The 22,610-nt window shown below is 38.5% G+C and overlaps 1 protein-coding gene across 2 annotated transcripts; it reads left to right on the forward strand.

The window, feature by feature from the left end:
• Positions 1-216: 216 nt before the first annotated feature.
• On the forward strand, positions 217-20,115 carry mocos (molybdenum cofactor sulfurase). Of its 2 annotated transcripts, XM_010898085.3 has the most exons (16): positions 217-2,024; positions 4,838-4,927; positions 5,602-5,668; positions 6,206-6,850; positions 6,942-7,018; positions 7,277-7,476; positions 7,982-8,098; positions 8,183-8,587; positions 9,912-10,074; positions 10,163-10,250; positions 10,466-10,590; positions 12,148-12,244; positions 12,420-12,561; positions 12,659-12,763; positions 16,460-16,556; positions 19,772-20,115. In XM_010898085.3, the coding sequence occupies exons 1-15, from the start codon at positions 1,898-1,900 to the stop codon at positions 16,550-16,552; spliced, it is 2,541 nt and encodes an 846-aa protein (XP_010896387.2). In that variant the 5' UTR covers positions 217-1,897; the 3' UTR covers positions 16,553-16,556; positions 19,772-20,115. The 2 variants fall into 2 exon arrangements, with proteins under 2 accessions (XP_010896387.2, XP_019903206.2); XM_020047647.2 differs by lacking the exon at positions 19,772-20,115 and having other exon boundaries at positions 16,460-17,297.
• Positions 20,116-22,610: the final 2,495 nt, after the last annotated feature.

The following is a 22,610-nucleotide window of genomic DNA, read 5'->3' on the forward strand; positions in this document are numbered from 1 at the left end:
CATTTTGTATGTAACATATAATTTAATGTAATTCCCTATTTAATTTAATACATTCAAATGTAATACTCCAGTCACTTTAATTTAGATTAACCACAACTCCAAAAAACATAGTTTATCCCTAAATCCTAGCAATGACATTCTAGTTCATATAAACAGTGTCTGTTGATTTCACTATCACATTAGCTATCACATTTTATTCAAGTAGGCCTAATCTTTCGATAAGCACAATATAATTTCATTTATTTAAATATAGGATGCCTTCAGAACTTTCGAACACCCCTTTAACCCCATTTGGTTTTCTCATTACAGAAATGGATAAAACGTTAAAGTCAGGAAAAGGCCAAATTACAATTTCTAATCATTTTATGATAACATTTGAAATATTTTCATTGCTATGTTTTACTTGAGCTTTAACACCAGGGGAGCAAAGTAAAATAATCCAAAAGGTATTTATGTCCTTTTTGTAGAAATGTATTATCTGAACAAAAAACACTTCATATTCATGAAATAGATAACCAAGATATTTAAAAAACTTCTCAATTGATTTGGTCAAATGTCTGTTCCATGAGAATGACCCAGTTTATGTTTATAAAGACATCCATAATGTCATCATGGGGTGCTTTCCCCCTTCCTCTGCCCCTCCCCCATAGCAAGCCCTTATGACCAGTAATGAGGCTATAGCGGATACAATTCTGCTCTTCTACCCATAGAGTTCCATTAGCAGAGTCACCAAATTCTGAAGGGAAATGAATCAGTGAAGCATAAGTGGCATATTTAATTACTGCTCACTGCATGGATGGGAGACAATAATGGTCTTTGTGAACCTCTTGCTTTCAGACCACGTGCTTTGGCCAACCTATGGGTCTGTTTCCAATGTTGTCCTATTAGTCTGTGAATATACGCATGAATGTGATGAACTGTTTTTCCAATTGCATTTCTGTGTGTGCACATGACAAGACAACCAATGTGTTTGTGTTTTAAGTTTTATATGGGGGGTTACATGTGCAGGCGGGCAGTGGCGGGGGCACAAGCTTACCGTGCGTGCCTGTCTCTCTCTCAGTCAGTTCTAGTAGTAATCACATGTAAATGAAGCTGATGCAAGCCAAGGAGCGACTAATGAGCAGGCATGGTGAAGAAATACTGACCCATGAATAGTTCAGATGTTACGTATATAGAAGACATGACAAGATTGCGTCTTCAATACATTCACATCTGACCCATCCAACAATAAAACAATTTCAGGCTTGCAGATATATAAGCTTTTACAGGTTTATCTCATTGAATGTTCTTTTTGACAGCATTGCCTATATTAGTAAAAGGCCACTGAATAAATACTTTCACAATGAATTATTCAAAGAATAAAATAAATGGAATTGCAAATGTCCTATTATTTTCTATGATGCACAATGTATAAAATCATTATTGAGTTACATTTAAATACTGTACTGGCTCAACAAGAATTTAAATTATTTTTGTTGTCACTGAATCATGAATAGCATTGGTAAAATGTTGCATTTACCAGTATTTGCACAATGCTATATTTGTCTCACTTCCCCCATATTGACAGTTTGTCCACTTTCACTTTCAGGAATCTATTCCATACAGTTCCTGCCATTGAGACTTAACAGTATAGACAAACAATGTGTAATCTTAATAGAGGAATGCGACGTTAATTGTCAATGACCGATCAGTCGTCTTCTGTTCAACTGAGGAACGCGAAGTTAATCGATTCGAAATGACTACTAAACCCAAACACTGACACACTTCGTCGGAAATGCAGTATGTGTGGACTTAGAACTTCGTCAGAGAGGGTCCAATGCTGCCATTCCACTTACGGAAGTTTCATAATGGAACTTGAGAGTTAAATTTCGACGCGAATACGCCACTGCAAAAAGCCATGGACAAGGAATCGATTCAATTTAATCAACTGTGCACGTTTGAAAATTTTTGTGCGATTTGGAGTCATTACGGTTATATGAATGACTTCGTCGACGTAATAGAACAGGAGTTCTCACGGATTAAAGGTACATAAAGTGACTGTTTTGCTGCACTAGCCTACTCTCTTCATTGCTCCATAGAGACGGTTAGACGACACGATGTAACCGGGAGAAAACGCGTTTTAGCATGGACTTTGATTCGTCCGTTAACTAAGAGTATAGCTAAATATTAGCTAACATTTAGTTGCGAAATGTTCTATTGCCTGAAATGTTTCTTGAATGGACTTTCGTCTCTCGTCTACACAGGCTTGTGTATAATCTAGGACTAGGTCTCTATTTATCATACAAGGTTTTGAATTTGTTTGCGAGCTATCAACAAAGTAGTTAAGAATCACTTTCTCCCCAAGTAATGCCACTATCTAAAATATCTAAAATATAATAAATTATAATTCTTTCGTGATGTTAAATGACATCATCTTAATCTGTGAATGCACATTTCTAAATGTTATGCAAAAAACAAATAAATGAATACAGGTCTTGAGTAATGACCAGTAATTAGTTGATGATGGTTTGATGAATAACCACCTTGTTAAATCTGAGTTTTTCATTTTATCGATGGCAGTGGTCTTTCTTGCATCCACCACTATCTGCGGTCCTTTACTTCTTTTCTGTTTCTATGGTCTTGCCCAAGCTGGCTCTGACACTATAAATGCACATTACAGAGACGAAGTCTCTATCCATCTCTATGAACTCCGGTTGTCTCTAGCTTCAGTAAACAATAGGCCTGGTCACAACCTCTACCTATAATGTGTCACTTAAAATGTGACGGTAACCCTACCCTTTACCCTACCACGCTGTCAATCTCCAGCCTACCAATAACCTTACATTTAGACGTGAAAACTAATTTCTGTTCTTATTTTTTACTTTTGAAAGTAGGCTGATTTTGTGGCTATAGAAGCTAGTGGAAAGACTACCAGTGAGAGAACCGGAACTGAGACAGCCTTCTCAAAGACACTCCCATTTCTTTTAATTAATGCAATGTAACTGGTCTGCTTATTGCGCTCGCCACTCTCGCTCAGGGTTTTCCCCTGAGCGAGACATATTTATGGTTGATGTTTTCTGGTCAAATTGCTTGTTTCTGACAAAGAGATAGTATTATCTATAACGTCAGAACTGCCATTAGGGACTAATTAGGGATTTTCTCTCCTGATTTAGTTTAGTGAAATACTTATGAGCGAGAAACTATACATATCAAAACAAAGTGTTTTAATCTTGTCACAATATCACAGTTTTTCAGAAGCATATCAGCAAACTTGGCATTCTTTTTAATAAATGTGACCACAGTTGCGTTTAATCGCTCAATCAGAGACAGTACAGGAACTGATACAGCCCACGCAAAGACCAGCCCCTATTGTCTCTTGATGCAGTAAGGAGACAATGGTCCATTTTGTTTAAAGCAGTTATGCGGGTGTGTCTTCAAGTGGTAAGCACAACCAAATCAAACGCTTAGTGCAATTAATAAGCATTTAGACAGTGATGCAAGTTTGGTTGTTTTGGTTCTGCACTCTATTACTTTGGATTTGAAATGTTGATGGGGTTAAAGTACAGACATCTTCTGTTAATGTTTGTTTCAGTTTCCTCTTGCCATCACTCAATACCATTTAAAAAAGGTTTGGCCATCCTTTTCTTGAGGCTAACAAATGTTTTTGTACCTTGCTGTCCAGCCTCTGTAGTTTGGCCTCTTGGTCTATAGACCAAGGAAAACCTCTACAGTGCCTGAACAAAGAATACTCAACATAACTAAAAACACATTGTATACTCTAATGGTAGAGGCTGATGTTTCAGCCACTAATGTTCACAGAAGACATCACCAGCCAAACTACAGAGGCTGGACTGCAAGGTGCAAAAACATTTGTTAGCCTCAAGAAAAGGATGGCCAAATTTTTTTTAAATGGTATTGAGTAATGGCAAGAGGAAAGTGTGGTGATCAAGTAACTGAAACAAACATTAACAGAAGATGGCTGCTGTCACAGCTGACAGTCTGCCCTTTAACTTCTTAGTCATTGTTTAAAATTCTACACATTTTAACATTTGCAGAAAATATCAATTTAGTTAGAAATTCCATGCAATTCTACTAATCTAGCCTTTTTATTGGTGGATGTGAAAGAGTAACCTTAAATAAGAGTCTTTTTTAAACATTTGTATTTTATTTTAGTATGTCACTTTATTTGTGAACTGATTGTTGATGATTGATTGATTATTGTCACCTGTGGCCATTGACATAAAGCACTTTAGTTTGTTGAAATGGAAATGGAGTTAATTGCGGGAGGTAAACAGGAGACAGCTTTTATCTAACTTTTAATAAAACTAAGCTATTTATATGAATATCACCATCTCTGTTTTATAAATGTGGGAGCATCAGCCAGCTTACTCACAGCAGAATAAATACCCTGCAGATGTATTGAAGTAAGAACCCCATATACACAGTAGGAAAACAATAACATGAAATTACCATTACAAAAAACATAGGAACATTCTGCAGATAGAATGCACTCATAGCAGCAACCTTTTTTTCAAAATGTTACCTTGGCCCCATTGCCTTGTGTTAGGATTAAATGAGCTACAACTGAAGTGTAAAAGTGTAGCATTGCTTGAAATTAGCTTTAAAACGACACCATTTTCTGTTAGATTAATATGGTAATAAGTGAAGATTATATAACTGGCATTTGTTTCTCAGTATTATGGCCACAATTGGTGCCCCAAATGCAGTTATCTAGCCTTGTCTACTTTCCAGTAAAGTAATGCAGGTGTTATTATTAAATGTACATTGGTTAATTATTATTATTCAGATTATAACACCTTGTCAAGATGCTTCTATTTCTGAATCAACTTTTCAACAGGAATTACATACCTGGATCATGCTGGAGCAACCCTATATCCAGAGTCCCTGGTGAGAGAATACTATCAGGATATCTCTCGAAATGTATATGGTGAGTATTTCCTCACACACCCAATGTAATCAGCTATTACGGTTCTGTGCTGAGTTGTTAAAAGTGTTAAAGTCTGACATCGTTCATCATAATTCAACCTGCATTATAGTTTTGGACTTTATTAACTGATATGAAATCAACCTTTATTTTCATAGCCAGTTTAGGTATTGGCCACTGAGTCTCAATTGTGAAATTGTTTTGTAATTTAATAAAGAATGGACCAGTTTCAAGGTGTGAATGGTTAATGTGAGCTTAGGAAAGGTCCTTTAAACATGCTTGTCTTCCTCATTCATGGAGAGTTGCTTGTTCAGGTTACCTACTGCTGTTTAGACCTGATGTGTCATTTTATGGGAGTTTTGCATTAGTTCTCTAGTCAGTGTAATTTTGCAAGTAGCCAAAGTTTTTTGTCAATATATTTTCCTAAATGTTAATTTAGATTGGATAACTCAAATTGTTATCCAGTCTCCAATATGAACTACACAAAAGAAATGCAATTTTCTCTACCTGAACCTTTGAATCAAATGTAGCTGCTCCATACCAACTAAATCAACCTGTGAATCCTTTCTCTAAACACCCTTTCAAAGGCCCAGACTCCGTCTTTCATGTCTTTGTTTTCTGTTTATGTATGAATCCACCTGTATGTTAATATACTATTCTTATATATTTCACTTTAGGAAACCCTCATAGCCATAACCCCAGCAGCAGACTGACTCATGACACTGTGGAGCGTGTAAGATACAGGTAGCTAATATCAATGTAAATCTGGCATCAGTGGGCTGACTCAAAACAACTTTTTTTAATATATAACAACTAATAGTAGCCGATTACAGTTGCTAGTAACCACTTATTTTGTAGCATGAGGCTTCAATGCACAGATGTAAATTTCTCCAACAAACAGTACTTGACAGGCAGCTATACATGTGCACTGCTAAAACCACTCAGAATCTACGTGGGACCTGGTATTTTTATTATTATAAATACTGTCAAAAATTGAAAACATTTGTAGAATTGCCCAAAACTACATTTAAAATTGTAATATGCTGTCCACTACATGCCAAAATGTGAAAATTTTAAAAAGTTGCCCCCTGCATGGAGACTATAGAATGTCATTGGCCACACCATGACCCCAACACCCCCATGCCAGCTTTGCTCCTGGTGCTGGAATAAATCCTAGGGAAACACTCAGTTCTCATCATCCAAATTAATGCACCTGTGTGATCACAAATTTATGTTCCTCTATTGAAGATAAGTAATGAGCATAAATGTCATTTCTTGCAGGATATTGCAGCATTTTAACACCACTCCTGATGAATACACCGTAATTTTCACCTCTGGCTCTACAGCAGCTCTCAAATTAGTTGCTGAGAGCTTTCCCTGGAGGCCTCCCACTGCTGCAGAGCCAGCCAGTCAGTTCTGCTATCTGACTGATAACCATACCTCAGTTGTTGGTATGAGAGGAGTCACTTCAGCACTGGGAATAGTTCCACTACCTGTCTTCTTTGAGGAGATAGAGGCCAGAGCCAAATGTGCGGCCCAGACCGAAGGCAGCAGTTCCCAGACACCACATCTATTTTGTTATCCGGCACAAAGCAATTTCTCTGGCAGAAAATACCCCCTGAGGTATGTGAAGGCTATCCAGGCGAAGCAGCTCTACCCAGCATGTGACAGCCGGGGCCGGTGGTTCGTCCTGCTGGATGCTGCATCTTTCGCCAGCTGCTCTCCTCTGGACCTGCAGGAATACCCAGCTGACTTTGTTCCCATCTCCTTCTATAAGATATTTGGCTTTCCAACAGGTTTAGGGGCTCTCCTGGTCCGGAACGATACAGCTGCCCTCCTAAGAAAGGCATACTTTGGAGGGGGGACAGCAGCAGCCTACCTAGCAGGGGAGAACTATTATGTGCCAACAGCAAATCTGTCTGACCGGTAAATAACCGCATGAGTGATTATGAAGTTTAATGAACCAGAGCGATATCTTGTTTTTTTGTCATTAATCGTAGTTTTGTACCTGGTTTAGGTTTGAAGATGGCACTATCTCTTTCCTAGACATCATTGCTGTAAATCATGGTTTTGATGCACTGCACACGTTTACAGGTATGCGTTTGTGTACGATGAAACAAAAGGTTGCTAAAAGTAGCTATTTTGTACACCAACATTATCTGTAATTGCATTATATATTAGTCAGTACTCTGCATTTAAAAGAATATTCGGTAATTAAATCAATAAAACACAAGTATTTTTCATCATAGACCAATATTATGAATATAATTTTAACTTGAAATATACAGGTTGAATATAAAGTCTGTAAAATCCTTATTGTATTGTAAACATGGATCCTTTTTTCTCCTTCAGGAGGCATGGACAAGATCCAGCTGCATACATTTGGTTTAGCGTGCTATACTTACATGTTTTTGTCTAGTCTTTGCCATGGCAACGGACAACCAATTGCACAGATATACTCTGACAGCGAGTTTGAGAATCCAAGCAAACAGGGACCTATCCTCAACTTCAACTTGATGGACAGTCACGGACAAATGATTGGATACTCCCAGGTCCACTCAAATGAGCCTATTTTATTCCCTGCATTCTAGAGGGGTTTCCATGTATTCTGTGCACATTTCCAAATACACAGGTAACTGACAAAATAAAGGAAACACTTGTATAAATGAATGATACGAGGTAAATTGAAAGTAGTTTCTCATTATTTTGGCTTTTTTGACCAGAAGTTACCTCTTTGAATTTAAGAGGTTAGATTGTTGGGCTATGTTAGGCAGGAACTTCCATGCCACACACTGCTAAACTTGCAAGTTTTCCATAACATGTATGTCTAAGAAAATGGATCTCTAAACAACTTAACACCTCTAAGAGATTCTGGAGCAATGCTTGAGGTCTTTCCACCACTATCAAAACACTAAGTGATATAATGTTTCCTTTATTTTGTCAGTTCCTGTGTGGGAAAGGAAAACAATCCACTTAAGGCCATAATTAACATAACTTAGGTGTGTTATGAATGAAATTCAGTTTGTTTGTCTGACAGTTGCCCCTTTCTTGTCTCAGGTGGACAAGCTAGCTAGTCTTTTTAACATCCACGTCCGGACAGGTTGCTTCTGCAACACAGGTGCATGTCAGCACTTCCTAGGCATTACCAACGAGGAGGTGAAGAACAACCTACAGGTAATAAATTGAAGATTTTATGTGTTTTCAACACCTTCTTTTCCTATCTTTACTGTTGTCATGACCTCTCTCGTGTTCTTCAAGGCCGGCCATGTCTGTGGAGACAACATAGACCTGGTTGATGGCCGTGCAACAGGCTCTGTTCGCGTGTCCTTTGGCTACATGTCAACCTTTCAAGACTGCCAAAACTTCTTGAAGTTTGTTGTGGACTGCTTTGTAGAGAAGCCAGTAAAAGTGGACAGAGTGAAACTAGACCAAGTGAAATTGAACACCCTGTCTAAATGGTCCAGTCTGTGTGGACTCACTTTGTCAGTCAATAAGACACCTGAACAAATGGAGAATAGAGACCATTCCTCTTCAGACTCTGCAGATCTGGTTGTAAAGGAAAATGAAGGAAAGTCAATCACCAAGGAGGCAAAAAGCCACAGGAAGGACCCAACTTTGACTAACATATACATATATCCAGTCAAATCATGTGCAGCATTTGAGGTAAGGTCACATTTCCCCTATAATAATGTTTGCACTTATCAAATCAAATGTTTTTGATTTATTTATTTATTTTTTGTCCAAGAGATCTAACTGAATTTGGATATTAGTGGTAATAACTAAATACAATTGTGTTTAGTTATTACAACAGTGCCTGTGGAAAGTATTCAGACCCCACATGTTGTTCTGTTATTGACATAGTTGATAATTGGTTAAATACATTTCATGCCAAACAATATCCCATAATGACAAAGGATAAACACATGTGCACCAATTTCTGAACAGAAATATCTCATGTACATATTCTTGCTAATGTGTCCATAAGTTTGCTGATGTACAGAAGAACAGCCATCTCTGCAGCACTCCATCAAACAGGCCTTTATTGTAGACTGCCTAGACAGAAGCGTATAGCATGCCATTTGAAGGACTCTGAGAGCATGAGGACAAATATTCTCATATCTGATGAGACCAAAATGTAACTATTAGGCCTTATTATGAAGCACTAAATCTGGTGAAAACATCATAGAGTACCTAAATAGTTCAATTGCCACCACCTCTCTTGTCTTTTGTTAACTTAGCTCATTATTTTTATTTGTATGGTAGTCTTACCAGCACTGACTTTTCCAGATACTTAATTAACTGGTTCGAATGCACTTAACTCCTAAGCTGTGTGGTTGTTTCACCTAGTTTTCTTAAAATATATTCACTTTCTGTAAGTCGCTCTGCATAAGGGTGTCTGCTAAATGACTACAATGTGAATGTAAAATGGTACTGCTTATGGTGAAGCATGTTGGTGGGAGCATTATGCTATGGGGTTGCTTCTCAGAGGCAGTGACTGGGAGACTGGTTAGGATTGAGAGGAGGAGCAAAATGCATAGACCTTTGATGAAAACCTGATCCAGAGCATGCAGGACCTCAGATTGGGGTAAAGATTCATCTTTAAGCATCCGACACCAATGGAATAATTAATTGTGTGTAGATTAATAGCCAAAACATACATTGAATTATTTGTAAGTTAACAACAAAATGTGGAAAATGTGAAGGGGTCTGAATACTGTCTGAAGGAAGTGTCCTTAAGAACTGGAGTGTGTTTTATAAAATAAGATGAAATATGCATCTTGTTCTACTTCAATCCGGAATACAACTGACTGAATTTCATCGTGTTTGTAGGCATAAACCTCACTCAGATTTGACAGCCGCTTTCATAAAGCCACCCCCCTCCCCTTAGCATAGCACATTTTAACGAAAACAATTTGAACCCTAGGTCCTATCAACTGACTTCTCACTTCTCTGTTGTGACTTCTCACTCTGCTGTTTGTTTATGCAGGTGACTAACTGGCCAGTGGGGCCTCTGGGTCTTCTCCATGATCGGGGCTGGATGGTGGTGAATGGTAATGGAGTGTGTCTGAACCAAAAGAGAGAACCCCGCTTATGCCTTATTCATCCGCAGATCTGTCTGCCCTCAAACACACTGCTCCTGCAGGCCTCAGGTCAGACAAATGCTTTTTTTCTTTCCAGACATGCCGTGTCAGCCTTCACACATACATTTGTGACAAGCTTTTATTTATGCCCTCTCAGGAATGGACGCTCTCTGTGTGTCTTTGGAAAATGTCGATGAGCCACCTAAGAGTCATAGAGTTTGTCAGAGCAAGGTGTGCGGTGACAGGTGAATGTAGTTTTATAAAACTACTAAATGTTGTATGTCTTTGTTGAAAAGCTATAAAGTCAGCTTGAAAGACATCTGTTGAAAGTCAGTCAGATTGAGGATATTATCAATACATTTTTGTTACCACTAGATGGCAGACCATTTACATCAAAATACCCATAATGTTACATTAATAAATGTTGTAATGGTTGTTACTTTTTTCTCACCAACCCAAGAGTGACAACAGTGGACTGTGGCGAAGAGGCTGCATCTTGGCTCTCAGACTTTCTTGAACAACCTTGTCGCCTGATAAGGCAAAGCCACGATTTCATCCGCAACATGAAGAAGGGCCTTGAAAAAGGTGAAATGTAAATGCGATAGTTACAGTGGGTATAGAAAAGAATCATCCCCCCTCTAAAATAATCACATTTTGTTGCTTTGCAGCCTGAAATGTGATCAGCTGTGGTCATTTTGATTAGCTCAGCATGAACCAAGCTTTTCCTGAAGCATTTCAGTCCTTGGTAGTGCAACTGAAGTAAACAATCAACTATGGGTGGCAAGGCATTGTCAAAAGATCTCCGGGATAAAGTTGTGGACAGGCACAAGTCAGGAGATGGATAAAAAAAAAATCTAAGGCTTTATCAGTGCCTAGAAGCACAGTGAAGTCTATTATTAAGAAGTGGAAGGTATTTGGTACAACACAGACCCTCCCTGGGTCAGGACGTCGCTCCAAACTGGATGAAAGAGCCAGGAGGTAACTGGTCAGAGGGGCTACCTAGAGGCCTACAGCAACTCTGAAGCAGTTGCAGGAATTCATGACAGAGTAGTTATTGTGTGCATGTGACAACAATATCACAAATTCTCCACAAATGTGGCTTGTATGGGAGGGTTGCAAGAAAAAAGCCACTCCTCAAGAAAGGCCACATGCAGTCACGACTGAGCTTTGCCAAAATGCACCTTGAAGAGGTGGAAAAAGGTGTTATGTACAGATGAGACTAAAATTGAATTATTTGGCCTTAATGCCAAACGATATGTCTGGCAAAAATCCAATACAGCTCACCATCCAAATAACACCATTCCTACAGTAAAGCATGGAGGTGGTAATACCATGTTATGGGGTTGTTTCTCTGCAGCAGGGACTGGAGCACTTGTCAGGATAGAAGGAAAAATGGATGGGGCAGAATACTGTCAAATTCTTGAGGAAAATCTGCTGTTCTCTGCCAGAAAGTTGTCAATGGGAAGAAGATTTACCTTCCAACATGACAATGACCCAAAGAACACAGAAAAACTGACTACACAGTGGTTGAAGGAGAAAAAGGTGAATGTCCTTGCATGGCCTAGTCAGAGCCCGGACTTAAACCCCATTGAAAATCTGTGGAATGACTTGAAGACAGCAGTCCACAAATGGTCACCATCAAATTTAACTGAACTTAAGCAGTTCTGCAAAGAGTGGTCAAATATTGCAACGTCTAGATGTGCAAAGTTAGTAGAGACATATCCCAACAGACTAAAGGCTGTAATTAAAGCAAAAGGTGGTTCAACAAAATACTGAGGGGGTGATCCTTTTTCCAACTCAGTGATTGTTTTTGTTGTTTTTTTCTGACATGTTGGTGTTATATCTTTCACTTGGATGTTATAGGTTTCACTGAGTTAATACAGCTTAATGAAACAAAAACTGTGTCTGTCTTCATTTCAGGCTGCAAAGCAACAAAATGTGATTCTTTTAAAGGGGGTGATTCTTTTCTATACCCACTGTATGTTAATGTACCATGCTAGGGTATCCATCAAAATGATTTGCAAAGTTACCATTTTCGGCAACAATTTATTTGTATGCCTGAATGTTGGAATTTACTATAGATAAAATGGGATCTCTTTTCACTCTTAAATTCATGATTACTATATTTTGTCATTGCTCCAGGGGTCATGTCCAGTTCCCTCTCACTGGTGAATGAAGCCCAGTACCTAATGATCAACCGTGCCAGTGTTGATTTGCTTCAGAGGAACATCATACATAGGTATAGGATAAGATATTATGCTAAAAAGCCTCACACATTCCTAGTGACATTAAATTGTACAGTATTTAGTCCTGGTGAATTACATGTTAAACCATTGTTCTGGGGGACTGTAATTATTAATGTGAGCCATCCTTTACTTTTGTCTCATGTGGTTTATCTGACCACTGTTGGACAGACAGGAACCCACGGATGACCATTGTCTCTTTGACACTCAGCAGCTTGTTAGTCGGTTTCGTGCCAATTTAGTCATCTCTGGAAGGAAGCCATTTGAGGAAGATGATTGGTCACACTTCATTATTGGAAACATACATTTCCAGGTGAGATGCGGATTGATTTTCGTAAACAGTGACACTTGTTATTTAAATAATAACAGAAGGCTATAACTCTGTCATGTCTTTGCAATATGGCAATAAGGTGATAGGTCGGTGTGGCAGATGCCAGATGATCGGGGTGGATCAGGTCACAGGGACCAAGACCAAGGAGCCTCTTCTGTCTCTCTCTGCCTATCGCAAGGGGAAGGTCAGTGTAAAACAACTGATGCTCTTTGTGTGTTTCTGTGTGTGTGTGTGTGTGTGTTTTTTCTGTGTGTGTGTGTGTGTGTGTGTGTGTGATCATCTGACTAATGAATGGATTGATTACATTTGCAATGGTCCATGTCATCAGCTGTAGATCAGAGGAAATCAGAACTATCTCTAAATGAACAGCAGACATAACTAAGAAAACACACCGCATAGGGAAAAATATTATAAAATACTTCATATTTTTTAAGGATACATGTGAACTAAAAATGTACATGAGATATATTTCTAAATGCTTTTGTAATACATACATTTGTTTATATTATTTCGATTTTTTTTTATGCCTAAACAAAAATATGTATCTTAAAATACATCCCCAAAATACATATTTCTTCACTAGGAGGAAAAATATGTGAGAATTTAGGATTTTTTCGCCTGTTGCTGTTTTATTTGTTTTTTGTATAAAATAGAAAATCCAAAATTCAGTAACCTATCCATTATCGCTAAAGCAGCCTTTCTCAAAAGTTTTTTATGCCAGGGAGCAGCAAGTTATGGGCTTCTTCCGCTGGGGATCACAAGCGTAAAAACAAAATATTGACCATTTAATTAAAAAACACATTACAGTTTTTTACATCTTAATAACATGGTCCATCTAGCAATTTCATTCTCAATTTTAAGACACATTGGGGCTATTAGAAACAATTATGTGCAAATAAACATTTGGCCCATTAGCTACTTCCATAATGTTACTAAACACACCTAATTATGTTCAAGAATTTAGGTCTATAGTATGTAGTGACAGCCATGCATCAGCATGGTATTGGGAAGTTCATGAAAACATAAGGGAAGATCATCAAGTAATCATTGCCTGTAGAAAAGACCTGCATTGCTTTGAATTTTATTTATTTTATTTTTTATTTTTTTATTTATCCTTTATTTTACCAGGGGATGTCCCATTGAGATAATCAAATCTCTTTTACAAGGGAGCCCTGGGGCAACAGTTACACAAATTAAACAGAATCACAGAAACAGTCACAACAACAAAATTAATTTACAAAACATATGAAATTATTAAAAATAACATAAAGGGGTTATTTAAAACATGCGCATTGTTCAGATTTGGATTGCCTTAGTAATTGTTTAAAATGTTCAAGTGGGATAAAAACAGAAAGCTTCAAAACTTTTTGGAGCAAATTCCAACACCAAGGAGCAACATAACTAAAAGCAGTCTTACCAAATTCAGTTGTTACACGTGGGATATTCAGAGTCAGAATGTTATTGGAGCGGAGATTGTAAATGGAATGTTTCCTGGTTAACAAGCTAATAAGATAGCTGGGTAAAATACCATTGATAGCTTTATAAATAAAAATGTGCCAATGGAACCATCTACGCAGACCTAAAGAGCTAAAACCAGTCGCCTCATAAAGATGACAATGATGAGTGCGTGTCTTGGCATTAGTAATAAACCGTAATGCACCATGGTAGACTGTGTCAAGTGCATGCAGCATGGTAGAGGCAGCATGCATATAAATAACATCCCCATAGTCCAAGACTGGTAAGAAAGTGGCACTGATCAATTTCTTCCTAGCTTGAAGAGTAAAACAGGATTTATTTCAAAAATAAAAGCCAAGCTTTACTCTCAGCTTTCTCACTAATTTATCAATATGAACTTTGAAGGTATGAACTTTTCATCAATCCACAGACCAAGATATTTATAAGATGAAACATTTTCAACACACTTCCCATCCAGTGTGGAAATGGCTAGGGCGGTTGATACGGGTACTATGCGAGACTTTGTGAACTGCATCACCTTTGTTTTACCAATATTTAATACCAGTCTAAGTTCAATGAAGGCGGCCTGCAATAAATTAAAAGACTGCTGTAGTGATTGATAAGCTAGAGCTAGGGTGGGTGCAGAACAATATAGTACGGTGTCGTCTGCATAGAGGTGTATTTTGCCATTATCTGCTACAGAGGCGATAGTGTTTATGTAAATGGTAAACAGGACCGGACCAAGAATAGACCCTTGAGGGACACCTTGCCGGACCCCCAGTGGGGCAGAACTATGCCCATCGACAACTACAGTTTGTGTTCTGTTGGCGAGATAGTTTCTGAACCAATCAACTGCCTTAGTCCCCAAGCCAATGTCCCGGAGCCTCTTGAGCAGGATACAGTGATCAACTGTGTCAAAGGCTTTTGACAAGTCAATAAACAGGGCAGCACAGCTCATCTTATGATCGAGGTCACAGATGATGTCATCAAGCACCTTAGTAGCTGCTGTAATGGTACTATGCTTAGCCCTAAAGCCTGACTGTTCTGGGCAAAGTATGTTATGATTTTGTAGGAAGCCTTTAAGTTGGGTATTTACTAAAGACTCTAGGACCTTTGCAAGTACAGACAATTTAGAGATTGGCCGGTAATTATCGAGAATGGAGGGGTCCCCCCCTTTCAGCAGGGGCAGCACGTGGGCTGATTTCCAAACATCTGGTATGTCATTTGAAGACAGGGACAAGTTAAAAATGTATGTAATAGGTTCCACTATGATAAGTGCAGATAGTTTCAATAAAGCAGGATCTAGGCCATCAGGGCCAGCTGATTTCCTAGTGTCAATTTCCTTAAGAGCCTTAAGCACTGCAGACGAGGGAATGGATTCAAAATCAAAACCTTCACTGACCAGAGAAGCAGGTGAATTGTGTTGGAGGGGTGAGGAGACATAGCGGTGTAAGATCTCTTCAGGATATGATTGTTCAAATATATCCCCTGCCTTAATAAAATGATAATTGAAAGCATTAACAATATCATTCTTGTTAAAGATCTGTTGGGTATCTTTAACTATATGCTTGGGGAGAATAGTGATTTAGCCACAGTCCCCTTTAATGTGTCCTACACAACTTGTAAGTGTCAGATGGAAAAAGATTACTTAAATGTTTTTTAGAATCATAACTTGGTTAAATGTATGGTTATAATAGCTAATTGCTCAAATCGTTCAAAAGCCGGAGATTGAAATGGAAAAGAGACTGTATGTGCCCATTGGTGTTTGCTTGCTTAACTCTGGTTCTATAAAGGAAGGGATATTAGATTAGATTCAACTTTATTGTCATTGAACAGTACAAGTACAGTACCACGAAATGCAGTAAGCATCAAACCAGAAGTGCAAATAGAGGGCAGAGAATGTTCAAGTATTAAGTATATGTATATTACCAGTGGAATATGTAGATGTACATTGAAGGCAAATGCAGTACAAATGGCAATACTAAATGTGCAATTAAGGCAAATAGAGGAAGGCGGGAAGTCTACAAGTATTAAGTATAGTGTATGTTACAAGTGGGATAACAGTTGTTCAGGTACACATAGCAATTTCTAAATGGCACGATCTGCAAATGAAGGAGTACTGTATTAAGGGTAGCCTGAGCAACCATAATGCAGAGTTAGCAGCACTAAGGTCCTTGAGATAGACATGTGTCTATAACTGTTAAAATGCAAGAGGCAAATTTAATGCGCAAGGTGCATGTGCAACTGAAAGGCAGGGATATTAGCAGTGAGGTTCCTGAGGTAGACACGGACCAACGCTGAGAAACACTGCCCTAAACTACTCCTTTTTTAAATGTTTCCTGTAGGCTTTTTTCAGTTGTTGTTGGTTGTTCTTAGTACCATTCAATGAGGATGCTATAAATGTGTTCATATGATTGTTTTTTAGGTGACATTTGGTGTGTACCTGGTCCACCAATCACTGGAGGACTCTAATGCTACCCTGTCGGTTGGCTCTTCTATAATGGCTGAAATGTCATGAAAAGGTTCTCATCTTTAAATTGTCTGAACTCAAGCTTATTTTGATCATTTGTTATATTATTTAAGTGTTGGAATATTGTGTTTGTATGTTGTTTAGAAATTATGTCTCAAGGGAATTGGCAAATAGCCTTCATTTGGATTCACCTGTAAACCTTTCCTCTTTCATTTGTCACTCAGCGGGTGGTGGGGGGTTGGTGACGCCTTTGAGAAAAAGAGATGAGGGAGGGTTTTGTTTTTATTTTTGGTGAGTCTTCTTATAAATGTTCTTATATACTACCGTTCAAAAGTTTGGAGTCACTCTGAAATGTTCCTTGTTCTTTGAATAAAAGCAAAATGTTTGTCCAATTAAATAACATCAAGTTGAAATACAGTGTAGAAATTGTTAATTTTGTAAATTACTGTTGTAGCTTGAAATGGCACCTTTTTTTTGGAATATCAACATAACTGAACAGAGGCCCATTATCAGCAACCATCCGTCCTGGGTTCCAATGGCACGTTGTGATTGTTAATACATCATTTTAAAAGGCTATTGTAATTATGAAAAGTGAAAGTGTAAAGAAAATAGTCTAAAGAAGCAATAAAACTGTTATTTAGACTAGTTGGGTATCTGAAGCATCAGCAATTGTGGGTTTGATTACAGGCTCAAACTCTGAAACTCATCAGTCTATTCTTGTTCTGAGACGGGAAGGTTATTCTATGCAAGAAAATAAAATATTCTATGCAAGAAAATAAGAAAATAAAAAAGATATCATACAACACTGTGTACTACTCCCTTCACAGAACAGCACAAACTTGCTTTAACCAAAATAGAAAGAGAAGTGGGATGCCCAGGTGCACATTTGAGCAAGACTGCAAATACAGTGTCTAGTTTGAGAAACAGAAGCCCCACAGGTCCTCAACTGTCAACTTCACTAAGAAGTACCTGCAAAACACCAACAGTGAAGAGGCAACTCTGGGCAGAGTTGTAAAGAAAAGGCTATATCTCAGAGTGGTCAAGATGGCCAAAAGAACACAGACACTGGACAGAGGAAGATTAGAAAAGAGTGTTATGGACAGACAAATCTAAGTTTGAAATGTTCAGATCACAAAGAACATTTGTGAGACGCAGACCACATTAAAAGATGCTGGATCAAGCAAGTTTATTCATATAGCACAAATCATACAGCAATTCAATGTGCTTTACGAAGAAAATAAAAATACAAAAATACAATAGAATAAAAACTTTTCTACAATTCTCTAACCCACCTCCAGAGAGACTCAACACCCCGGTATCTCAATCCTTGCACTCCAGCGCTTGGATGAACCCGTCAGACCCTTTGCGAGATAATCTCTGTTTTGATGTCTTACCTGGCTGTCTCCAGGGGGGACATTTATGCCATGTCTGTACATGCATTTTATATTCATCCTCTATGAATTACAGTTCCCAAAAATATTTACTGCACCACCCCAATATCTCAATCCTAACGCTGCAGTGCTTGGATAAACTTGTCAGTCATTTTGTGAGAAAAAACCCTGCATCGATGTCTAAATTATAGCATCTGCACAAGAATTAGCATTATCCGTCATTAGCTGATTGTTACATTTACACAGAGGTTATTCCTCTGATAGCACCAGAATTTGCATTACAGAAAAATCTTTTAATGGTTGGTAAAATAGGAAGGAGTGCTTGACGCCATCTGTGACGCATGCTCGAGGCAATGTGATGGTCTGGGGATACTTTGGTGGTGGTAAAGTGGGAGATACAGTGGGGAGAACAAGTATTTGATACACTGCCGATTTTGCAGTGTTCCCACTTACAAAGCATGTAAGCTGCTTGTCTGTAATTTCTATCATAGGTACTCTTCAACTGTAAGTGAATCTAAAACAAAAATCCAGAAAACCACATTGTATGATCTTTAAGTAATTAATTTGCATTTTATTGCATGACATAAGTATTTGATACATCAGAAAAGCAGAACTTAATATTTGGTACAGAAACCTTTGTTTGCAATTACTGAGATCATACGTTTCCTGTAGTTCTTGACCAGGTTTGTACACACTGCAGCAGGGATTTTGGCCCACTCCTCCATACAGACCTTCTCCAGATCCTTCAGGTTTCGGGGCTGTCGCTGGGCAATACAGACTTTCAGCTCCCTCCAAATATTTTCTATTGGGTTCAGGTTTGGAGACTGGCTAGGCCACTCCAGGACCTTGAGATGCTTCTTAAGGAGCTACTCCTTAGTTGCCCTGGCTGTGTGTTTCGGGTGACCCATCTTCAATGCTCTTACTGTGGGAAGGAGGTTGTTGGCCAAGATCTCGCGATACATGGCCCCATCCATCCTCCCCTCAATACGGTGCAGTCGTCCTGTCCCCTTTGCAGAAAAGCATCCCCAAAGAATGATGTTTCCACCTCCATGCTTCACGGTTGGGATGGTGTTCTTGGGGTTGTACTCATCCTTCTTCTTCCTCCAAACACGGCGAGTGGAGTTTAGACCAAAAAGCTCTATTTTTGTCTCATCAGACCACATGACCTTCTCACATTCCTCCTCTGGATCATCCAGATGGTCATTGCCAAACTTCAGACGGGTCTGGACATGGATTGAGCAGGGGGACCTTGCATGCGCTGCAGGATTTTAATCCATGACGGCATAGTGTGTTACTAATGGTTTTCTTTGAGACTGTGGTCCCAGCTCTCTTCAGGTCATTGACCAGGTCCTGCCGTGTAGTTCTGGGCTGATCCCTCACCTTCCTCATGATCATGGATGCCCCACGAGGTGAGATCTTGCATGGAGCCCCAGACTGAGGGAGATTGACCGTCATCTGTTGCCTTCTCACCAAGCTGCTTGCCTATTGTCCTGTAGCCCATCCCAGCCTTGCGCAAGTCTACATTCTTTTTCTGCTGTCTTTACACAGCTCTCTGGTCTTGGCCATTGTGGAGAGGTTTGATTGAGTGTGTGGACAGGTGTCTTTTATACAGGTAACGAGTTCAAACCGGTGCAGTTAATACAGGTAATGAGTGGAGAACAGGAGAAAAAGTAACAGGTCTGTGAGAGCCGGAATTCTTACTGGTTGGTAGATGATCAAATACTTATGTCAAGCAATAAAATGCTAATTAATTATTTAAAAATCATACAATGTGATTTCCTGAATAAAAATTACAGACCTCTACATGCTTTGTAAGTAGGAAAACCTGCAAAATCGGTAGTGAATAAAATACTTGTTCTCCCCACTGTATGTACAGGGTAAAAGGGATCTTGAAGAAGGAGGGCTATCACTCCATTTTCCAAAGCCATGCCATACCCTGTGAATGGCACTTGACTGGAGCCAATTTCCCCCTACAACAAGACAACGACCAAAAGCACAGCTACGCAAGAACTATTCAGGGAAGAAGCAGTCAGCTGGTATTCTATCTATAATGGAGTGGCCAGCACAATCACTGGATCTCAACCATATTGAGCTGTTGTGGGAGCAGCTTGGCTGTATGGTACATAATATAAGAAGTGGCCATCAAGCCATTCCAACTTGTGGTAGGTGGTTCAGGAAGCATGGGGGGAAATCTCTTCGGATACTAGAATGCCAAAGGTCTGTAAAGTGGTAGTTGCTGCAAATGGAGGATTCTTCGACAAATGCTAAAAAATTACAGTAGTTATTTCAATAAAAAAATTATTTCTAACCTTGTTAATAACTTTATTTCCTATTCATTTTGCTATATTTCCTATTCAAACTCATTTCATGTATGTTTCCATGGAAAACAAGGACATTTCTATGTGACCCTTGTGAACAGTACAGTTGCTACTGTTTATAAAACTGTAAGCACCCAACCTATTTATGGTACATGTGTTATAGTTTTGTTGCGTGTCATAAGGCATATTAGCAGTGCATATTGTTTTCTTACCAGGCAACACAATTAACCAATTTGCTTTACTTCCTTCTTTAGAAATTATTTGGAGGACACAGAAGTGAAAGAATACAATCTAAATATACAATGATTTTCTCTTTAGACATTAGACATTTCTTTTTATGATTTACTGAATAGTAGTTTGATCAAAAACAACTTTTCTCCACAACTCTGAATAATTGTTGTAATATGCTCATTCTTGGCAGGTTGTTTGCTTGTTTTCTACAACCACTAATCCATTTATGGTGTACTCAAGGGAGATCCAGTTAAGGAAATTCCCAGGTGTAAGATTTAAGTCGCTTGTGAAGCGCTGGATCTCACAAGCTGACTGAATATAGTTCCACATGTGTACATCAGAGAGCTGACCTATAAATGACTGCCCTTTATCAAACTGTCCACCATAAGTGTCCTGATCCTGACCCAGGACTTAGATGGGTTTTCCATTCAGCGTGCTACCCGCACTATATCCCAGCTTCCTTGCCCTCGGTTTACCATTGATCCAAATCTGAATGAGTCCGGTGGCGGAGTCCTGGGTCCTACAGATAGCCACCACTTGTTTTTGTCATCAGGCAGCCCCGTGAATGTATTTCCCACGTATCTAACTTGCAGCTATATGTCACCAATGGACTTTTTGAACAACAAAAACGAATTGGTGCTTGTTTGAGTTGCCATGGAGAAGATGGAGAATGATCGCTTGATGTCTGTGAAATATCTTTGTGAAGTTTATAATACAGACATTAGCTAGGCCATGAAATCCTTTATTAACACCATATTTACCAACTATTTCCACTGAAATCAAAGGTTGTGTGGCTAAAATGCACTGCACAGCTTACTATGAATTTTTATATTTCACGGTTAATAAGGCTTTGCAGAAATTGCCAGACAGTTCGAAGAGTCAAATAATTTTTTTCCTAAAGCACATTGTGCTACAGTATGCCATTCTGTTTCTTATCACATTACTTGTTCAACCAGGAAGTACTTACTAGCACCTATAGGGTCGGAGGAGAAAGCATTCACCCATCCAGCAACATTCATTGAGCATGCAGATTCCTGACCTACTAATTAACACCATACTATACAGCTCCAGAAAAAATTAAGAGACCACTGCACCTATTCCTTTCCTTTACAAAAAATCTGAAAAGGAAAGTTTTGAGTGAGGAACAGAAGCGTTCAAATTGCAGTGGTCTCTTAATTTTAACACTTCTGTTCTGTTCTGAAATTAAACATATAGCATGAAAAATTTGGATTACTACCGATTGAAATGGGTCAGATTTCTTATCTTGAGGCACAGCCCAGCACATTGTAATCAAGACATTCGCAAGAAAGAGTCTATCCATCTATAGAAAGGGCATGCAATTGGAGTCATGTTATAACAGAAAATTGCATTACATTATTACACAACACATATGAATACATTGTTTCTACATTGGTTGCAAATTTAGTCATTAGTCAAAAAATACTTTGCTTAAAGGAATCGTTTGTGACTTGCCCCAATCACAGCATGCAGAGTTTTAGTTCAGTGTTTGTGTATGTTTGTTTCTTTCAGAAAGTAATGGCAAAATCTTGGAAACATTTAATCACAAAATACCACATTTTATAATAATTGCACATAATTATAATACCTAAAAGAATATGTTCATGTTATAATAATGTTAACATTTTAATATGTTGGCTACCTTTTGAGAGATTTAGGAAGTAACCTTTTTGCTGTTGTACTATACTGGGAGTACTATATTGTAATGTTAAGAACCCCTGGATACCAAGAAGTAGATGTAGCAAGCTATACACTTTTACCCAGAAATCAAAGAAATGAAAATAATTTAAATTTTATTTGACCTTCCTGGTTTTTAGTCCACAGTAGAGTAAATGGAATTGTTGACACATTTTTCCAATATATTGAAATTTTCAGTTATTGGTTTCTATCAGCTTAATAAGACTATTTCCATTGATTTTATTAAAGACATGCTGCTGTAAAGAAATGCTGGATTATGGAAAATTATGGAAAATCGATCTGGGCCTGGATTAAAAATAGACGTTGATATAATAATGATACAAGATGCAGTCAGTGATTTTTGGCCACTGTACAGGTGGCACTGTCGAATCAATGCGTGTCCCCGAATATTGTACTGTATGCGTGCACACATTACAGTATACCCTTTCAAAATGTTCATTTCAATAGCTC

The sequence above is a fragment of the Esox lucius genome, chromosome 6 (assembly GCF_011004845.1).
Source record: "Esox lucius isolate fEsoLuc1 chromosome 6, fEsoLuc1.pri, whole genome shotgun sequence".
Lineage (NCBI taxonomy): Eukaryota > Metazoa > Chordata > Actinopteri > Esociformes > Esocidae > Esox > Esox lucius.

Bases quoted from the DNA above. Each gene is read 5' to 3' on its own strand.
- mocos (XM_010898085.3), top strand. From the start codon at position 1,898: ATGGACAAGGAATCGATTCAATTTAATCAACTGTGCACGTTTGAAAAT. The intron at 6,851-6,941 runs GTAAATAACCGC...TACCTGGTTTAG, and splicing joins ACAGCAAATCTGTCTGACCG to GTTTGAAGATGGCACTATCT. The intron at 7,477-7,981 runs GTCCACTCAAAT...TTCTTGTCTCAG, and splicing joins AAATGATTGGATACTCCCAG to GTGGACAAGCTAGCTAGTCT.